General features: G+C 36.2%; 1 protein-coding gene across 3 annotated transcripts in view; it reads right to left on the reverse strand.

The window, feature by feature from the left end:
* LOC142318819 (sodium/hydrogen exchanger 9B2-like) overlaps nt 1-22,388 on the reverse strand; it is a 188,751-nt gene that overhangs the window by 14,784 nt on the left and 151,579 nt on the right. For all 3 annotated transcript variants that reach the window (XM_075355328.1, XM_075355330.1, XM_075355329.1), the window contains 2 exons: nt 12,674-12,775; nt 3,876-4,076 (listed from right to left, as the gene is read on the reverse strand). In XM_075355328.1, coding sequence (XP_075211443.1) covers nt 3,876-4,076; nt 12,674-12,775 — 303 coding nt within the window. The remainder of the gene's footprint in view (nt 1-3,875; nt 4,077-12,673; nt 12,776-22,388) is intronic.

Here is a 22,388-nt window from a genome sequence, read left to right on the forward strand (position 1 = left end):
TTGAATCACATTCACATTCAAATGAGAAAAAACCAACAAAAGTAGTAATAAATTATAAAATATTTTTTAATTTATTTTATGCATGTAAATAACAGTATTCAGGGTTTGTGTAAAGCACGTAACAAATTATATAAAAACTTATTTACGTTTACCATTTCATTAAACCATTATTATTTTGTACAATTATTAACTGAGTATAATAATTACTGTTGTAACTGTAAAACAAAAGTTCCATCCAAGATAACTTTAGAATATTTAACAATTTATAACCTTTCCTTAATTTAATAAACATAAAATGTTTTAGAATATACCAAAAAATTGGCAACTATTTCTGTATTATTATTATTATTATAATTATTACAATAGAAACTAAATCAGGCGTACAGTAGCAATCGCTCAATCTTGTCTACACTCAGTTCATATTGCCTCGCTTAGCATCTGTTTACCTCAGGCTTCAATGTAAAGTAGACGGATATTAGAAGTTAAGTGAAGAAGAAAAAATAAACAGAAAAGCTAGATGTGGTATGTAAGAAAAGAAACTAACATTTTTATTAATATTAGAGGTCTAAATAATGAAGGAAAATGAAGGAAAAGGCTAGCAAATGACAGGAATATAAAGGACTAGATGGCAAATAGGATATAAGAAAATTACTACAAAGAGAAAAAATTTGCTGTTTAGATGTTAGAGGAGGAAAGAGAAATTAATGATTTCGTAGGAGAATGTGCATCAATTATACTGGGATTTAATAGAGCTCTAAAAAGTAGGTAAAAAGTAATGTACGAGTAAAATTATTGTGTTATTTGTTTGAAGTAGGCCTGAACAGTTGTATAAATTAGTATGCAAAATTTACAAGACAAGAGTAATGTCATCTAACATCAATAAAAGGATTATTATATTTATAACAAAAAAGAAAAACAGAAAAAAATGTAAGGACTAATGTAAGTTCATTAGCCCATCTGTTCCAATTATATTTTACGAAGATAATTTATAAAAGGAGAGAACAAAGGTTAAAAACGTTTTAGAGATCATATCCAATTAGATTTAAGAACAACATATCTATAATAAAACATACTAACCTTAGTTTTAAATTAAATGTGGAATGAAGAGTGGCTATGTTATTGTGCATGGTTAACCAAAGCTATTGAATCTGTATAGAAAGACAACGTTTGGCATTTTAAGGAAAACAAGGTTGATGCATAGCAAAAAATTGTTATCTATAACTTACAGAAGAAATAGTAAACTGCGAAAAGAATAGAAAATTAACAAAGGCAAGCTGCATTTCAGAAGTAAGTTAAGGATGAGCCTTTGCCTACTGTTTTTTTTTTCATGAGTATAAGAAGCAAAAAGGAACTAAAATAAAAATGTGCGGGAAGTGCAACAATCCAGGAACAAAAAATGTTAAATTTTATGGTTGATATTGCTTTTTTGGCAGAAATTATGAATAATTTGTAAGAAAGCATTGTTAATTCATTGAGAGAGGAAAATTTTAATTTGGAAACAGAGTAAAACATCAGTACTGAAAAGTAAAAAATGAAGGTAATAGATAATTTAATATTGATGTGAGTAAAGTTGCAATTTTTTTTTTTGGGACTAATATTGAAATTATAAAGATAAACAAAGTTATGAAGATATCAAATGCATATAGCACGAGCAATGGGAGCATTCATGCAGAAAATACATCTGCATGTATTAAATTTCAGTATAGGAAATGGAAAAATTTCTTAAAGATATTTTAATAAACTGAAGTTTTTTAAAGAATAGAAAAGTTAGAAACCCAAAGAATTGAAAATTTTAAAATTTTATGAAATAGGAGAATATTGAAAATATGCAAAGTAAATAAAAATGAAGATGAAGGGGTTTAAAACAAACTGGGAAAAAATTATGGCAGAATTCAACGAAGGTTGGTAAGCATATTCAAGCAAACAAATGTTTGAGTCATTTGGTGGCAAAATAGTGCACCAAACTTGTCAAAATAATAATAACAAAATAGTGAATTAATAGAATTAAAAATTGTAAAATATTTTATTTATGCAGTCGTGAAATGAACTGGAACAAAAAGCAATTTAAAAAAATACTACCGAAAAATTTGTCAAGTTGATATGGTTTCAATTTTCCTAAAATTATAATGTCAATTTTTTTAAAATTCAATTCTGCCAAAGTAAATAGAATATATATTTTTTTAATATATTCAGTATTTTATTTTAAAAATAGCTCGAAAACTCTAAATCTACGCTTACCATGAAATTTTTGAGTAAAAGTAGTTCATTACCTCAAAAAACTGAAAAAATAAATTTATAGTAGTTAAATATTATAATAATCTGATCTTATCAGTTATAATAAGATAATAAATTGACAAAAATTTTGATTAATTATAAATACTCTACAACTATAATTAGTATCACTACAAAATACTATAACAATTATGAAATGCATTTTGTTAATCTAACAGAAATTAAATTTATTTATAAAACAAAAAGAAAAAGTAAAATCTTAACAACAATTAATTGGTTCATCAAAAATATGTAGGTTATAAATCAAAATATTTTATATAACTTAAAATATGAATTGTTATGAAATTATAAATTATTACTGATAAAGAAAATATCATTTTACAAAATATCATACCAGCAAAAAACTTTGGTTATAAAAAAGCAAGCCTCACTCTACAAACATAAAAACATTACATCCCCTTGTGTTAAATTGTTAAATGAGTACGTAAGTACTAATGAACACAAATGATGATTACTTTCACTGAAAGCAATAAAATATGTTACAATGTTACCATTGTAAAAAAAAAAAAAAAAAATGATAAAATGAGAATGATAGCAATTAATATAATAAAAGTAACAAACCTAAAACTGCACATAATTATTTTTAAGATGAAAACAAATTAGTGTTTAATTCGCTGGTTCACCTTAAAGATAATTTATTCTGTGCAATTTTATCTCCGATATCAAGGACAACAAAATCATTTATAGTTTTTAATGCAATCTAACTAATCCTTGCACGTAAATGTTAAAACAATAAAAAACTGATATTGATTTTTACTTCATAAAGAAATACAAGAAGACTAAAAAATATACAAATACTGCTAAAGGAATTATGTCTAATTTCTTGTTATAAGCTAATGTTAAATAACATTTCTCAAATGAAAAATTTAAGCTACTACTAATTAATTTAAACAAAAAAACTAACTAAAATATTACAAAATAAAAAGAACAGTTAAAAAATAAATGTAAGTACCGAAAATTTTTGAGATTTAAAAATATATTCTGATAAATTTAGAATAAAGAAAAAATAGTATGTGCAGAATAAGTTACACATCTCAAATAAAATTTGGTTACTTCAAACTGGAAAAAAGTTTAAAAAATAAATGTGAAATTAAGATTAAGTTAAAAATTCAAAAAAGATTAACTAATTATATTTACCCTAACTCCTGAGAATATGTTGTGTCCTATGTCAACATAACACACTATGTTGTGTATTTATCTAAAATACACTTACTTTTTAAGTTTAAGGGACAATTACACATCAGTAATGATAATTACTTCAATGTTTCAATCGTAAACAATACATACACTATAACAAGTTATTTTGCAAAAAATAAATAAATTTAAAATAAAACTTTCCAAGAAAATTTAAATATGATAAAATTTACAATATTTCAAATATTGCTTAAACAATTACTTTTTCATCAAATATATAATTATATATCAACATACATAATGTAACATTTTCTAACATTTTTTTTCTTTTTTTTTTTTTTTTTTTTTTTTTTTTTAATAAGTCAACGATGTAATAAATTATATGTTTTAAAGCTAGTAACTAGCTGTTAGTATGTTTATCACAGATTCTATAGTTGTTGAGTGATGACCTTGTCAGTTCTTTCAGGTGTTGGTGGTTGATTGGATAGCATTAATGGACCACCAATAGTAATACCAATTGAGCCCAATGGAGCAGTCACCAATATTGACAAAACAGCAATAGTCAACACTTGAGAACCACGAAGAAGATCATCTTCTGTTGGTACCTCTTGTGAACGAACTAAGTTTAATGCTTCTGGGGCTAATGCAGCCTGTTGAACAAAAAAATAAATATAGTTATGAGTAAGGCAGAATATTTAAAAAATGTTACGTAAAAATAAAAATAATTGAGTAAAGTCTTGACATAGATGAATGAAATGGCACAGATTATAAAATGAATTTGCTACGTTTTGTCCATGATGTTCAATAAAAACTACTTTACAAAAGACAAATTGAATAAAAATTTTTAAGTATAACGTTTCCAAAATTCATATCACAACCTTTTCAATTGCTGTTGCAGCTATATTCAAAAACTGATGCTGTCATTCTCACTTTTACATTAGCTGCTATTATAGTTTGTAGATTTTTGAATTAGTTGTGCACTAACCCGTATTTTAGCATGCTCTGATGCACTGGTTGTAAAATGATTTCTTAGGTTTATAGATGCTTCTGAATCATATTTATAATTTTTGATCCTCATCCCAACCCCATGGAGGAGACACCCACCTTGTGACGTTACCGGTCACCACCCACCTCGTCCGTTCAAAGCCCTGCGGGGCTTTACCAGAGGTCGTCTTTAGACCCTTTAACTGATTACATCTCACAGTCATCAGTCAAGTCTCGGTCAGGATGCCAACGATGTAAATGCCGCGGCAGATATTTGCATCAGTAGAATACAAATCAAATTTTGCCTTCACGTAGGCCTCAAACGGACATCTTCACATCTAATCTAACATGATTCCCTCAAACTAACTGACCGAACCACGGAAGCGCGAACACTGCGCCTAGTAAAGATTTGACAACACAATTCGTAACTTTGAATGCCTCAGAGAACGAACGAGTTTAAAGTTAAATCAGTGCTATCTACACTCATACCAATCAAAATTATGTTTTACGCAACGTAGAAATTCAAACCTACACCCAATTAAGTCGACCAGTTTAGGTCACCTAACAAGAGGAACGCGACCTCATTAGGGTCCGCGCAGGAGCCGGGGACAAACTGCACCACCACCCGGTCCCATCATGATGTCTCCTGTGGCATTGCCAAGTCGCGATCACGACCGCCACCGACGTAGGGAAGCCACGCCCCCGGTCGCACGGGTTTACACACCCCGGTGGCAAGGCCACTCCCACCAACGGGAGCCCCAAAATCGAATCACAAACAATACCAATATAACCGTGGCACGATGCCAATGCGCCTACCTCCAACCAATCCAATGGCTAAACCGAACCCTAGCCACCCGACATTCTACCCCGATCGAGTACCTCGATTAAACTCTCTGCAGACATAAACACCGCAAGATCGCGAAGAAAACCACCCACTATAGACCATTCCTCGCGGGTCATCCAGTTAATACGGAGATCCAGAAAGGAATGTATTCTCTCAAGTTTCCTTACAGCTCGTGAACGTTCGACCTCGTATCGGGAACATACATAGAGGACGTGGTCTACTTCAGTCCCGCAATCCGGGCATTGACTCGAATCCACCAAACGAAACCTAGCCAAACTCGCAAGGAAACTGTGTGATATACCGAATGGGGGAGTTCCATCTAATCGCACCTAAATTAGACACTGCTGGAAATATACCATGCGTGTAGCCCACCTGACCTGCCAAGACGCAAGGCTCAGATCTTCAATCTCCTGCTTTCGTTCTGACGTCAATAGGTTATTTACCTTGGAAATGTAGCATTCCTTACGCTCATTAGCCAAGATATCTGTTGGTTTGACTCCGGCTACAACACAGACTGCCTCCCGCAAGACTGTTCTGTAATCGCCTATAACAGCCAGCAAGAGAAGTCGCTGGGCCCGCAGAAAAATGTTCGCGCAATACCTAAAAGCCATGCGGTGAGCCCAGACAGGCGCAGCATACAGAATAGCTTCGCTGACACCTTTGTAAAGGGTACGCATGGTACAGTAATTCGACCGCCAATCGGAATGAATGACTCTACGGATTTCATAAAAAGCATCAGCGGCCTTTTTTGCTACATCCTGTAGATGTTCCTTGAACCGAAAATTCTCATCAAGGATAACACCCAGGTATTTTTGAGCCCTAACGTACCGAATGGAAAGACCAGCCATCCGAACCCGGATTCGTCGAGAAGCAGCCAATCGGCCTTTAAGTAACATCACTGTGGTTTTATGTGGGCTGAAAATCATCTTCTGTTGGAGACTCTACAGTCGGAGTATCTCCAGCTCGGAACTCTACCTCGTTACGCGAATCCCTTTCAATCAGTAGCAGCGCGTCGTCATTATAAGAGACAACCACATGGCAACCTTAAACGCAACATCGAATCAAATTATATGATTCAAAGAAGGGGACTCAAAAAACTGCCCAGAGGGCATCCTTTAGTTAAGGTCTTACGAACCTCCGAGCCGCCATCACGCAGGGAAACGGTCCGATGGCTGAAATAACTTGAGAGCACTTCTAGTTCATTTCGTGTACACTTACGCTTCTGCATCTGAAACAGGGCAGAGAGTCCTAATACATATTTTCATGGACTAGAGGAAGCTACATCCATCACCATTAGTATGGCATCCTTAGTGCTCTTGCACGGTCAGAATCCGTACTCGTTGTCAATTAGCAAATGATCAATGGCCAATCTAACATTAATACGCAAATATAGGAACTTCTCAAAAACCTTGCCAATCATGGGCAAGAGCGTTAGTGGACGGTAAGAAGAACTAACAGTAGGATTTTTGTCGCCACCTCTGAACAACGACACCAAGTCTCCATGTTTCCAACACGCCGGAAAGTGGTCGTCGAAGAGCAACCTGTTATATATTCTAGTTAGAGAACCAAGGACTACTGGAAGCGCTCGGATGAGAAGCTCCACTGTGATACAATAATATCCGGGGGCCTTGTGCCGTGTCATGTTACAGATCACCTGGCGCACTTGCGCACTTCCGCCTCAGTGATCTCAGAAGATTGTATGTCGGTCTCGAAAATCGCAACTTCCCGCCTAACACGCCGGTGGTATGAAACCTCACCCACCATAGAGTCATCCGGGAGCAAATCATTCAGCAAAATATTAAGGACACGGTCCTTATCAATTACTACACCACGGGTTGACGTGAATATTTGTAGCTGAAAAGGCCGTTCTTCCGTTAACCGTACCGACGTAAGTGGCCAACTTGTTTGCAACATTAAAGACCTCAAAATTGTGATGCGCGATGAAACTGTCTATTAGGCCACCGCCATGATCAGTGATCCCACAGTGCCAGAAAAGCGACGTCGCATTAACATCGGCACCAATTAGGATTGGACCATTATCCACAATGCAAAGGATCCTATCCCATCTCGCTAGGTGTTCCTCACTGGAATACCCCACTGATATATTGGAAATATGAACTAACAACTGTAAGGTTCTGTCTGCAAATGGCAAGTCTGACCACAACATGATGCACGTCAGAAACCTTCCGTATAAAGACACTATCACGATTTTTCCGTCTGACCGACGGAAAAATCTTCGTCGGTCAGGTTACGATCAATATCATAGACTATAATACGGGGCCTACGTGTTCTCTTCGGGTCTATTTTCACATTCAATCGCTTAACCGCCGTGGAATCTCTATTTGCCTGAATGATCTCTGTGTCATCTGCTACCACAACTAATCCTTTACCGGTCTCTTTAATGTTCCTGATTTTAAGACCTTTCTGGTCACTCTGAAAAGCAACCTGGAGGTATTTTTTCAGCTGATTGCTAGATTCAGTCGAGCCCTCCGCCCTATTAACAAATCCAACCTCAGGTTTCTTTGAGGACTGGCTGGTTTCATGTCTACCCCTGACCATCTCAGCATACCTAGGTGGTTGCATCGGGGCCGTGGCCAGTTTCTAAGCTACGATTATTTCTTTAGGCTTCGAGGCAAGATTTTCGAAACCCTCGACGAGAGTTGTGAAAGCCGCTCGGAAGAATTCGAGCCGAGGCAATAATCTTTTCTTGGTAGCTGCACAAGTACATTTTGGGTTAGCTAAATAAGAAGACAAAGCACCCAATTTCGCCAAAACATCACGGGCCAATGGAGCAGAACTGCCAGGCCTGCCCCCGACTTGCAAAAACTCTTCAATAAGTGGGTTCATACCCTCCCGGGTGGTCATTTTTATATCTACTTCTGAACTATAGTTGTCAGTATCAGTGTTCGAGAAGGTTGAAGGAAAAAGCTCCAGCCCCCGGCTAGGCTTCTTACCTACCTCACTAACATCTGTCATGGTTGGAGATGCCCTGACCTAACAGTATATGAACAAAATGTTCACTGTATTCCTTATATTACAGATATTGGGCACAAGCCCACAAGCGTGACGACTACCCGCAGCGAGCCACGGGCAGCTGGAGACCTTCTGTATTCTCCTGTCACTCTTTGCACCACTTCACTGCTACTGGATCAAATGTGTTAAATTAAAGATCAACACACAGTTACAGCTCCTGTTCTAAAAGAGCATGAGCAGGGCTAAGTGTAAAGGCCCCTTTGCTAGTAACAAGGACTTGCAAATAGGAGTCATTGCAACTCTTTTCACCGCGATGAGGCGGGCGCTCAAACCTTTTGACTCTCAGGTATGTTTATCGATTTATGAAATGCCGCAAAAACACAACTTCAACAAGAAAGAGTGTCTAAATTAACATAAACTGATTTAGCTTACCACTTTTTTATATTTAAAAAAATCAAAATAAAAACTAAACAGAAGAGAGATTATGATACAATATAAATGAAATGTTTACATTTTACAATGAATATATCAAGTTTATTTTTTACGGTAATCAATAAAACATCTTGGGTGAAGTTCAACTTCACACTTATTACATGAAAATACCATGGTACTTTTAAACTGTCTGTAGCAGATTTTTCTATTATTTACATTTTCCTCAGCAAGATGTTTATTGAGTGTTGCTGAGTTGTTGCAGTTAAAAACACTGTCAATTATCCAAGTCTCTGCATTTGTGGAATAGCGATTTCTCTCATGTTATTTCCCTTTGATGATAATAATGCAATAACCAAAAGTCGTCAAAATTTGAGTTGTTCGACTTGTTCTTTGTGGATGCATTGATAAAGCTTCCACGAATTTACTAAAGCTACATCAAGAAAATATGAAAACAAAGGCCACCATCATTTTTTCCTTTCATTGTTATTCAACAGTTGCTGAATCAATCCATTATTCAATAGTCCAGTGAATCAATCCCACCCATATACCAACTGCATTGCTTGATGAGATCTGATAGCTGGATTGAAATTTTCATTTTTTTTAACCTTTTCCTATCACAATGATCCGCTGTTGATTAGCGCTCCGCGAAAATATGTTGGTATCTGATTGCCTTCCTTCATAGTCTTTGCTACCCCCTTGTGAAAAAACCTAAATAATAATCGTTTGTTTCTTTACCGTTGATACGTCTTATATGTTCTGCCATTCTTGCATTGAACTTTAAAATTAATTTAATTAAACCTAAAAATTTACCATTATTTTTTGTAAAAATTGACAGATTCGTTTCACGAAGTGCATCGTTATATTTAGCTAAATATTGTATACAAAATGTAATCCTTCTAAGAACTTCACACCAATGTTCTGCATCTGAATTTAATTGTCTGATTAAAATCATCAATTTTTTGTTAGTTTTACAACCTGTTTTTTAGATTCATAAAATCTTTAACTGATATTCTGTATGGCAACGATAATTCATGTTCATTTAAGCGATTTCCAAGGTGCTTCCAGTCAGAAACACCTTCATTTACTAATGTTAAAGATGATCTTGACAATTGGTTAGGACATAAATAGCTGTAAAAACAAAATAGCTTATCTTTTAGTTTTGAATAGAGAAGCCAGTTTTTGCAATATTTTTCCCCATTGAAATGTACTTTTGTATAATAAGATACATTAAATTTTCTACCTAGTTCATCTATGGGAAAATCGTAATTTGTTACTTGAACAATGTTTTTTTATTAATTAATAATAATATGATTTTCTCAGAAGGGTGTGATGGCTATGTTCCAGGATCGTCTTCCAATATGACTGATAATTCTTTAGTTTCCTTGTTTGCGCTAAGAAAAAATCTTCTTGACCTTCTTCATCATTTATAGCTCCATCTTCAGTCAATAATGAAGGTAATTCTTTGTATGTAACTCTTCTTTATTTTGTACCCTAGTGCTAGCTATAGCCAGATTGTTTTCTTTGTTATCAGTTATAAATTATTTTAAAAGTCTATCTTTTTGACAACTTTCTAAATCCTCTTTTATTTTCGGCATGATTTCTTTTTAAATAATTTCTATTTTCTCTACTCATACTCATTGCTAATGTTCTAAATCCTAGAAAAAATAGAAACTATATTTTCTATTTTTAATATATAACACAATATTAACCCTTCTCGTTTCACTATATTTCTAAATAAATGTATTTATTAAACTAATTAATTGTTTTTAAGAATATTTAATGTGGTTCACCACACGCCCATCACACTGTTTTATAAAACGCTCTATAACTATTTTTCCACTAAGTATTTCGCGTTCCAAACTCACACATCTATAAAGCACTTCAAAATATATCATCAACACTCAAAATAAACTCAAAAATAACTCGCACAAAAAATCAAAAATACCAGGAGGCTATAGGACGTACCTCTTCTCGCTAATAGTTGTATAAATATCCTATGCTATGCTAACTATAACAACCTGACTAGTTTTATTGGTAGGTTACATATTGCAAAGTTACAATTTATATTATAAAAACTATTTTTTAAGTCATTATGATTTTATGATTATCTTTAATTCTTTTATAAAAAAATATATATATATATATATATATATATTTGAATTTATACATTAAACAGTTAATCTTCTTGTAGATCACAAAATCATTTAGTAACAAAGTTGTATCAAGAAATCAAGATTCATGAGATTTTTTTTTTTCATTGCACCTTACAATTTAAGTTTTACATTGAAATACAAGTTATTACGTTTTAATTATAAAGCATTATTATGCTGCTTCCTCTTAAGTGCGAGGCTCGGGGCGGTTGCCCCAGTTACCCGACCCTAGAGGCAGCTCTTTACTAAGCCTTACTGGATTACTTTTCATTTTTACTTCCTTGTACGAAGTAAAGTAAGTATTGTGATAGTGAAAAATTTGGGTTTTCAGATTTCAACGGAAATATCCATTTTTACCATCCCCGAATCCATTTTGACTAGTTTTGGCGTGACGTCTGTATGTACGTACTACATATCTTACAAAACTCAAAAAAACAATTAGACGTAGGATGTTGAAATTGTGAATTTACGACTGTTGTAACATCTAGTTGTGCACCTCCCCTTTTTATTGCAATTGACTGATCCAAAAGTGTCCAAAAATAAAAATAATCTGAATTTTTAAGTTTTTCTTAACTGCAGTAATAAGTTCTCATTGAGAGCTTTTCAACGATATACAATAAGGGGTACTTATTTTCATTGGTTCCAAAGTTATAGTCAAACACAATTTTAATTAATAAACTATTTGGATCTTAGAAGGGGAAGGCACATCGGTTCGAATCAGACTTCATCTCCTTTGTTTTTAACTTTTTTTTTTTTTAATTCAAATATATTGATTTATTATTAATTAATAATTATTCAATAACAATAAAAAAATGAAAAAACTATCAGAAGTTATTAATAAAATAAAATTGTATGTAATTTTCATTTAAAAAAATGTGTATATGTAATTTAATAAGCATACAAGGAAGTCATGTAGTGTCCACATCAAAATTACTTTGTGTAAAATAACAAGAAAAATATGATGATTTATTATGTAGTACCTGGACATACTAAAAATGGAGTGAACATTTTGAATAACTTATGTCCTATCACGTAAGTTAATTAAATAGTATATTAGTTAATTCAAATAATAATTCTGTTTTGTTATGAATTTAGTTTGAGGACAATAAATCAGCCTTTTAACTCCCAATTTGTAGCACAGTATTTACAGAATGTTTTTGTTGGAGTTGATTTCAAAAATGGATTTAACAAAAACAGTACTTGGTCCATTGTATTTAATTACATCCATTTTCTCAAAATTAAAATCTCTACAAATCTTGTCTTAATGGTTTTACTTGGTTATAGATAATTTAAGAAAGTTAATTTACACATAACCATAAATTTAGAAAAGCATACTTTTCGATATAATTTTTTTTGATTTTAAAAAAATTTTTTTGGAAACTACTAGTGATACAATTCCAGGATTCCTTTTCGTCAATTTTTCATTAAGACTGCATATTAAACCACTCTTTTGCTAAATAATTTGCATCCATAGAGATTTAATGTAGTAAATATAGTACTTCAGAACATAAATCTGGATAAAACCTTTTACTAGCTGCAACTTGATCTTTTCCTGATAGCATTTTCTGACCAATGTTTATATGAATTCTTTTCGTTCTTTAATGAAAGGTGTACACAAACAGGCAGAAATATCTTTGAAAATCCAGTATAACATCAGAAATAATGATGAATAAACACTTGGAAATCCACTCACATGCAAACGTTTAGAGTCTAGACCAAGATTATTAGAAGAAAATAGCTTAGTCAGAGCTTAAGACAGTAGCAGTAGTTTAACTAGAGTAAAATGATCTTGTACAGGACCTCTGAAATAGTATATAAAATATTTTAAGACAATTGGTATAACATTAATAAAAGTAAATAGTACCTGAACAGTTGCTTTTGGAAGCCAAGCCAAATTGACAAATATCATTTCTTTTAAATTGAGTTTGCTACCATATAGTACTAAAAAACATGTAGCAATTCGTATCTAGAAAAATAAGAAAAGAAGTATTAGATAAAACTAAAAGTATAAAATAAAATCAAATATCCTTAATAACAAAAATTACAAATTAACAATGGCTGCAATCAAAGTATTATCAGTAAGTAAGAAAATTATTTATATTATTTCTACATTAAGAGAATAAAAATATACTCATCTTAAACCTGATATGCCAACTGCCGAATTAACAGGTATTCATGATCAATTTAGCATATAAAGGTGAGGTTTTCTTTGCTTTACACAGTCTTGTATATCAAGCAATAAAAATATAAAAATTACAACGAATATATATAATATGTATATATTGTATACATATATATATATATACAATATATACATATATATATATATGATGTATATATATATGATACATAATATACATATATGGTCATATATGGTACATAATCACAATATATATATATATATATATATGTAATAATATAATAATAAATCATTTTTATTAGTAGAATTTCATTTTACAAAATATTGTTGTGAAAACTATATCCCTCTACAAATGAAAAAAATTAATTTCATGAAATCTTTAATAACTTAGAGAAAATGAAGTTGAAAAAATTACTTTTTGTTGTTTTATTTATAAAGCATGCTGACATGATAATATCAAAAAGTAAGAAACATAACTTTGCTAATTCTAAATTGCACTGTCGTGTAGCTATGCTATCAACTATTAACTGCTAACAATAAGAAGTTCTCCATAGGAAAATAACACTCTGTACTGCTTGATATTCTTGATCTTCCAAAGTGATTAAGTGTTATGTGTTTATAACTGATTTCAGCACCAGGTAATCTAATGTTAATTTTCATAACATCCTTTTGATTATTACAACTTTGACTGTGTTAGGAAAACAGACAAAAACTGGGGAAAACAGTTCACTGTTTTGCCCAGACATTTCATATTTTATTGTCTCTTTTAAAAGAAAATGAAACATAAATAATTATGTAGGTCTTTTATATTGTACCTTTTAATTTAATTGTTTCAATCACATTTTTCTTCTCAGAATGGAATGAAATAATACGTCCTTCAATTATTAATTTATATAATAACTAGCTGCAGGGGGTGCCTACTGCATGCCTTCGCAGCTAGGCCCTCCGGTCGGCGTCTCGAAACAGGATCATTAGGTGTACAAAACTGATTACCTCTTGTGTAAAAATATATTCTTTTTGAATGATGAAACTTGATAACGAAAGTTAAATTAGAAATTTAACTCTAGAAATTGATACTAACGAATCGGGATTCTTTGCTGGTGATCGATACACATTCCGCTGCCTACATTATGGTTATAATTAATTATTTCATGGAAAAGGCAATCGCATAAATAAATTAAAAAATATGTAAAAAAATTTAAAACACCATTGTTAAATTAAACGCACTAAAAGGTAAAAAATAATTTTAGGACGGTATCTCAGAATGGATTTGACAATAAACTTTGATGGTCATACACAGTATGTCTGAAAAGTACCTGAACTAAATTAAATAAAAGTACAGATTTAATGATAAACGAATTTACTCACGTCAGCTCTTTACATACGTAGAACCCTTCTCTAGTTATAGACTCGTTGCAGCGCCGGTGGAACCCGTCTCTCTCTGGAGAAACCACTTTGTGGGATCGCCTTCAACTGCTCGGTGCAAGCCCTTTGGATTGCTGAGAATGTCCCTTGCTGAAAAGCGGCCTTTTATCTTCAACTTGAGTTTCGGGAATAGAAAATAGTCTGCTAGAGCCAAGTCGGGTGAATATCATATACCAAGTCGAGTGGGATAAGACGGTTATTTGATTTTCAGCATAATAATGTGGTAAAACTGTTGCCATGTGTGCCGAGGCATTGTCGTGCAAGAGAGTCCAACTGCACGGATCACTGTACTTGGGCAGGATTCGACGAATGCGACGCATCAGGCGTTTCGTTACTTCCAAATAGAATTTAGAATTCACGGGTTGACAAGTTGGGACAAATTCATGTTGAATCAGGCTCTTTGAGTCGAAGAATGCATTTAACATCGTTTTCACTCTTGATTTTTGCTGGCTGACTTTGCTGGTCTTTGTGCTCTAGGACTCAACCAAGCAGCGGATTGTCGCTTTGTTTGCGGATCATTCATAAAGCAGCAGCTTTCATCCCAGTTACAATTGTTTGCAAAAAATTCGGGTCGCTACCAGCAGTTTCAACGAAGTCTTGAGCGCAAGAAAGACGTATCTGTTTTGTTTGTTGATCAGGAAGTGTGGAACGAAACGAGAGCACACCTTTCGGCTGTTAGTTTTTTCTGTTAGAATTGTACGTACCGCGTCTTTACTGATGTTTAGTTCTTCTGCTATGACCCGAAAGATAAGATGAGGTTGTTCGAGCAGGAGTGTGCACACTTCCGCAACGTTTTCGTCCTGAACAGCTGTTGACGGCCTTCCATTTCGTTCGTCATCCAACGAATCTTTAGTGTCTTTAAACCGCTACCACCACGTGTATGTTGTAGTACGAGAGGCGGTTTTATCTCCGAATGCATGCTGCATCACAGAATAAGTTTCAAATAAAGATTTTTGAAGTCGAACACAAACTTTTATCTCGCTCCTCTGTTCCATATCGCGAGCTCGCACAAGGTCACATGAACATCACGTTCACGGCCAAATATAACACGAGACTGGAGTGACGAAACGTGATGAAGTTTTGTACACAGATTCGTCAGACATCGTAATACATAGTTCCTTGGTTGTCCGAGAGATGACGCTACTTGTATCGACTATACAAATTTAGTTCGGGAACTTTTCAGACCTACTGTGTATGTAAGATTATGTGAAAGGCAAAGGTTCAAATTAAAAATTTGATGTTTTTGCCAATTTTTTCTTATGGATGTTTGCACCTCACTCTTTAGGCCATTCATCACGCATAAGAAAAAACTGGCAAAAACATCAAATTTTTAATTTGAAGGTATGACTTGCACTTAATCTTATGTATCACCATCAAAGCTTGTTGTCCGATCTATTCTGAGATACCGTCCTAAAATTATTTTTTTCATTTTAGTGCGTTTAATTTAGGAGTGGGTTTGAAATTTTTTTTAGATATTTTTATTTTCTACTTTTTAGTCTTCATAAGTTTATTCTTTACAGCTGCGCTAACGCACAGGTTTGAGCGTATTTAGTGAAAGATCGGATCGGTACGTTTACGGTGGGTGAGTTCAATCAAAACATAAGGCTAAACGATTTAATTTCCTGATAACCAAGATCCGGTCAATCAAGAGTGTACCTGAGGCGTTAAACAGTTAACGCTCAACCTGCTGATAAATACGCCGTTTGAATCACGAAAATCGGACGAGCGGTTGCCGAGATATTATGGCGGCATCCATCGCACCCCCTCCCCAATTTCCGAACGACGCCCCGGGGGCACTGGAAAATATTATCATTTAATGAGTACCAGTAGGAGCGGACAGGGTATTTTCAAGAGGATCGAAAAAATTTTCAGAGCGCCAAAATTGGTCGTTTTCGAAATATTTCCGATTTTCGTCCGTTAATTCGGAGGTTAAGAAGTACTAAATTTTCCCAAACCTTCAATATATATTTCGCATATATATCCTCCTCTATGAATCATGAGACCTTGCCGTTGGTGAGGGGGCTTGAGTGCTCAGGGATACAGAGTAGCTGGACCGAAGGTGCAACCATATCGGAGAGGTATCTGTTGAGAGCCAGACTAAGGAATGATTCCTGAAAGAGGGCAGCAGCTCTTTCAGTAGTTGTTAGGGGCGTGAGTCACAATGACTTAAACGGCCATATCAACATCACTCAGTCCTCTGAGTACTGCGCAGCTGAAAGCAATGGAAAACTACAGCTCCTTTTTTTCCAAGAAAATGTGGCTCTCTGCATTTTCATATAGCAATGATGGAGGCGCCTTCCTTGGTAAAATATTCCGGAGGTAAACTAGTCCCCCGTTCGGATCTCCGGGTGGGGACTACTAAGGAAGGGGTCATCAAAAAATTAAAAAATAACATTCTACGAGTCGGAGCGTGGAATGTTAGAAGCTTAAAAAAGGTTGGTAGGTAAGAAAATTTAAAAAAAGAAATGGATAGGATAAATGTAGATGTAGTAGGAATTAGTGAGGTTCGGTGGGAAGAGGAAGGCAAACTTTTGGTCAGGTGATTTTAGAATAATTAACTCAGCTTCTAATAATGGGCAGGCGGGAGTAGGCTTCATAATGAACAAGAAGATAGGGAAGAGAGTAGAGTATTTCAAAATGCATAGCGATAGAATCATTTTAATAAGGATAAAATCAAAACCTAAACCGACAACGATTGTTAACGTCTATATGCCTACAAGCGCCCATGATGATGATGAGGTAGAGTGTGTATACGAAGAGATTGATGAAGCAATTAAACACGTAAAAGGAGATGAAAATTTAATAATAGTTGGAGATTGGAATGCAAGCATTGGAAAAGGCAAGGAAGGAAATATAGTGGGTGAATACGGGCTGGGCAAAAGGAATGAAAGAGGGGACCGACTTATAGAGTTTTGCACGAAGTATAATTTAGTAATTGCCAACACCCAATTTAAAAATCATAATAGAAGAATATACACTTGGAAAAAGCCAGGCGATACTGCAAGGTATCAGATAGATTATATCATGGTTAAGCAAAGATTTAGAAATCAACTCGTTGACTGCAAAACTTACCCTGGAGCAGACATTGATAGCGACCATAATTTGGTGATAATGAAATGTAGATTGGGGTTTAAAAACCTGAAGAAAAGTTGTCAGATGAATCGGTGGAATTTAGAGAAGCTTGAGGAAGAGGGGGTAAAGAAGATTTTTGAGGAGGACATCGCAAGAGGTCTGAGAAAAAAAGATAAGGTAGAAAATGTAGAAGAAGAATGGGAGAATGTTAAAAAGGAAATTCTTAAATCAGCAGAAGCAAACTTAGGCGGAATAAAGAGAACTGGTAGAAAACCTTGGGTTTCAGACGATATATTGCAGCTGATGGATGAACGTAGAAAATATAAGAATGCTAATGATGAAGAAAGTAAAAGGAACTATCGGCAATTAAGAAATGCTATAAATAGGAAGTGCAAACTGGCGAAAGAAAAGTGGATTAAAAAAAAGTGTTCAGAAGTGGAAAGAGAAATGAACATTGGTAAAATAGACAGAGCATACAGGAAAGTTAAGGAAAATTTTGGGGTACATAAATTAAAATCTAGTAATGTGTTAAACAAAGATGGTACACCAATATATAATACGAAAGGTAAAGTCGATAGATGGGTGGAATATATTGAAGAGTTATACGGAGGAAATGAATTAGAAAATGGTGTTATAGAGGAAGAAGAGGAAGTTGAGGAGGATGAAATGGGAGAAACAATACTGAGATCTGAATTTAAGAGAGCATTAAAAGATTTAAATGGCAGAAAGGCTCCTGGAATAGACGGAATACCTGTAGAATTACTGCGCAGTGCAGGTGAGGAAGCGATTGATAGATTATACAAACTGGTGTGTAATATTTATGAAAATGGGGAATTTCCATCAGACTTCAAAAAAAGTGTTATAGTTATGATACCAAAGAAAGCAGGGGCAGATAAATGTGAAGAATACAGAACAATTAGTTTAACTAGTCATGCATCAAAAACCTTAACTAGAATTTTATACAGAAGAATTGAGAGGAGAGTGGAAGAAGTGTTAGGAGAAGACCAATTTGGTTTCAGGAAAAGTATAGGGACAAGGGAAGCAATTTTAGGCCTCAGATTAATAGTAGAAGGAAGATTAAAGAAAAACAAACCAACATACTTGGCGTTTATAGACCTAGAAAAGGCTTTCGATAACGTAGATTGGAATATAATGTTCAGCGTTTTAAAAAAATTAGGGTTCAAATACAGAGATAGAAGAACAATTGCTAACATGTACAGGAACCAAACAGCAACAATAACAATTGAAGAACATAAAAAAGAAGCCCTAATAAGAAAGGGAGTCCGACAAGGATGTTCGCTATCTCCGTTACTTTTTAATCTTTACATGGAACTAGCAGTTAATGATGTGAAAGAACAATTTAGATTCGGAGTAACAGTACAAGGTGAAAAGATAAAGATGCTACGATTTGCTGATGATATAGTAATTCTAGCCGAGAGTAAAAAGGATTTAGAAGAAACAATGAACGGCATAGATGAAGTCCTACGCAAGAACTATCGCATGAAAATAAACAAGAACAAAACAAAAGTAATGAAATGTAGTAGAAATAACAAAGATGGACCACTGAATGTGAAAATAGGAGGAGAAAAGATTATGGAGGTAGAAGAATTTTGTTATTTGGGAAGTAAAATTACTAAAGATGGACGAAGCAGGAGCGATATAAAATGTCGAATAGCACAAGCTAAACGAGCCTTCAGTAAGAAATATGATTTGTTTACATCAAAAATTAATTTAAATGTCAGGAAAAGATTTTTGAAAGTGTATGTTTGGAGTGTCGCTTTATATGGAAGTGAAACTTGGACGATCGGAGTATCTGAGAAGAAAAGATTAGAAGCTTTTGAAATGTGGTGCTATAGGAGAATGTTAAAAATCAGATGAGTGGATAAAGTGACAAATGAAGAGGTATTGCGGCAAATAGATGAAGTAAGAAGCATTTGGAAAAATATAGTTAAAAGAAGAGACAGACTTATAGGCCTTAAGGCATCCTGGAATAGTCGCTTTAATATTGGAAGGACAGGTAGAAGGGAAAAATTGTGTAGGCAGGCCATGTTTGGAATATGTAAAACAAATTGTTAGGGATGTAGGATGTAGAGGGTATACTGAAATGAAACGACTAGCACTAGGTAGGGAATCTTGGAGAGCTGCATCAAACCAGTCAAATGACTGAAGACAAAAAAAAAAATATATCGATATATACATGGTATACCGATATATAAATATAGCAAGTATACAACTGATCACCACGGAGATTCCATCCTTGGCTTTTGTAGTGGAAGGTTGTGATTTATAGTGTGTCTCTGTGCAGTGCTACTAGGACCAGTTTCTGCAGTACTTTATAACTGGATCAAATGGCTACCTGGCTGACCATGTAGAGGAGTGCTGTTAGGACACCCGCCGGGCCGCACCTGCCTGTATAGCAGGCCATTGTTTTCATACAGATAAGATTACAATAGATTTTGATTTTTACTAATTCTTGTATTATGTAAATTGAACTTTGCTAAGTCGTTAATAATACATTTTTAATAGCCTATACAAATTTTGTATAGGTCTATTGTGAAGTTATATAGAATAATTTAATTTTAAATTATTCTGTATAAAAGGAAAGATTAACTTTCCAATTTTATTTTCTGTGTATTTTGTTACAGGAAGTGTAGTTTATAAGCAGTGCTAATTTAAGTTTTAATTTTAATTTTTAATCTCTGTTTTATTTTTCCTTCATGGAAGGAAAAATAAGACCGCCTCCACCCTGTTCACTCCGGAATTGTCCGACAGTGGAGAGGAAAGCGGGGCTGGCGCTAGGAAGCGCCAGAAACGTCGGGACTCCGTGCCTCCTATGGAGACGGAGCCCGTAGCGGGCTGCAGCAGCCGCCACTCCGGAGGCTGATGATGGTGGCCCATCACAGCCTGCTACCGTCAGGCGGGAGAAAATCCCGCCGATAATGCTGGACTGCCCGAAGGAGTGGCCAGCATTAGCGCGCGACATAAAATCGAGGATTGGGGGCGCCTGGTTGCTAAAAGCACCGGGCTATCAATAAGGCTGCAGCTGGGCAGCGAGGCCGACTACCGGGCGGTGCAGAGTTTTCTGCACTCAAAGGGAGTCGCTTTTCACTCTTTTCAGCTCCCGAAGGACAGGGAGCTGAAAGTAGTTATACGGGGGATCCCCTATGGGGCTACCCCAGAGGAAGTAAGGGAGGAACTGACCTCCCTTGGATTTGAGGTGACTTCGACGAAGAAGCTCCTCACCAGGGACGGTCGGGAAACCCCGACCTGCCTAGTGGCCCTTAAGAGGACCCCTATGGCCCGTACTATTTATGACCTTAGCAGTATTTTTTACTGCAAGATCGCAGTGACTGCCTTTGTGTCACGAGGGGGGCCGGCCCAGTGCCACAGATGCCAGAAATTTGAGCACTCTTCTAATTACTGCCAGAGGGCCCAGCAATGTGTGAAGTGTGGTGGAAACCACGACACTGCCACATGCGTCAAAACACGTGAGGAACCAGCCCCATGTGTAAATTGTAAGGGGCCGCATCCGGCTAATTACAGGGGCGGCCCCTATTATAAGGAGCAGATGAACAAAGTCAAGGGAATTAAAAAGCCCGCGACTGTTGACGGCCGCAGCTGGGCCCGCGTTGCCGGTGGGGGAAAAGCAGTCCCCAAACCGGAGGTGCCGGCACCTGTGGCTAAGGCGGTAGTGAAAAAAGAGGAGGTACCCTCCCCAACACCCGCCAAGCCAAAACCGGCGGCTACCACCAAAAAGGTGGTAAAACAAAAGGCTGCGGGGAAGGCAAAGCCTGTTCCGGCTGGGAAGGCCAAGCAGGCTGTTAAGAACACCGCGGCCCCTGAGGCCCCGCGCCCCACCAAAAGGGCGGCCGCACCGTAAGGAGCCTCCAGCGGCAAACCGAAACCAGCCACCCCGATGGAGAGTACCGGCATGGACTTCCTGTCACAAATGACAGTGAGGGATGTCCTGCCAGATATTATGATGGTTTTGCCACGCCTGCTCCAGGCAAAATCTCTGAAGGACTGTATTCAGTCCTTAATAGAGTGCCTCATGGCTATACTGTCTAGGTATGGTTAGGCCCACCCTCAGACTCTTGCAGAGGAACGCCAACTCAGTAGTAGGCCGGACGGAGGAACTATGCCGTCTGGCCGAGGATCTACTGGTAGACGTGATACTGTTGTCTGAGATGCGCTTGAACCCAAACAAGCAACTGACCCTTCGGAACTATTTCACATATAGGACGGATAGGCCAGTACGACCCGGATACCCCACCGCCGGTGGAACCGCGATTTTAGTCCATAGACGCCACATGCATACGCGCGTTGTTCTTCATACAAACGTGATGGAACAAACGTGTGTGCATGTGGAGCATCTAGGCACGGTGTATCGGCTGGTTTCGGCTTATAACAAGCCGAACGATGCGGTAACCGGCGCAGATCTGGATGCCGTGCTGGAAAATTGGGATGGGCCCATGATACTCATGGGCGACCTCAATGCCAAACACGTGTCATGGAACAGCAATCTGACAAACCCGAATGGCAGATTGCTGTACGAAAGGGCGAGAGCCCGCCGCTTGGTCGTCGTAGGCCCTGAGGTGCTCACGCACGTTCATCATTCAGGCAGATTTAGGCCTGACGTGCTGGATACCGCAGTCATGAAGGGGGTTACCTTCCCGTTCATTATTAAAACGATAGAAGACCTCAGCTCGGACCATTCCCCTGTCTTGTTGGAACTAGTACAGGCAGGGGGCGGCCGAGATCCCCCACCTATACCCCGAAGGTCAGTCAACTGGAAAAGGTTCTACGAGACCCTCCAACGGGAGTACAGGCCGGTAAATCCTGAGCTCCTGAACACCCCGGAGGAAATCGACGACACTGTCGGGCGAGTCTCGTCGTCAATGACCGAGGCCCTGGCAGGCAGTTCATCGGCCAAAACTCGAGC

This window comes from Lycorma delicatula, chromosome 2 (genome assembly GCF_047948215.1).
Source record: "Lycorma delicatula isolate Av1 chromosome 2, ASM4794821v1, whole genome shotgun sequence".
Classification (NCBI taxonomy): domain Eukaryota; kingdom Metazoa; phylum Arthropoda; class Insecta; order Hemiptera; family Fulgoridae; genus Lycorma; species Lycorma delicatula.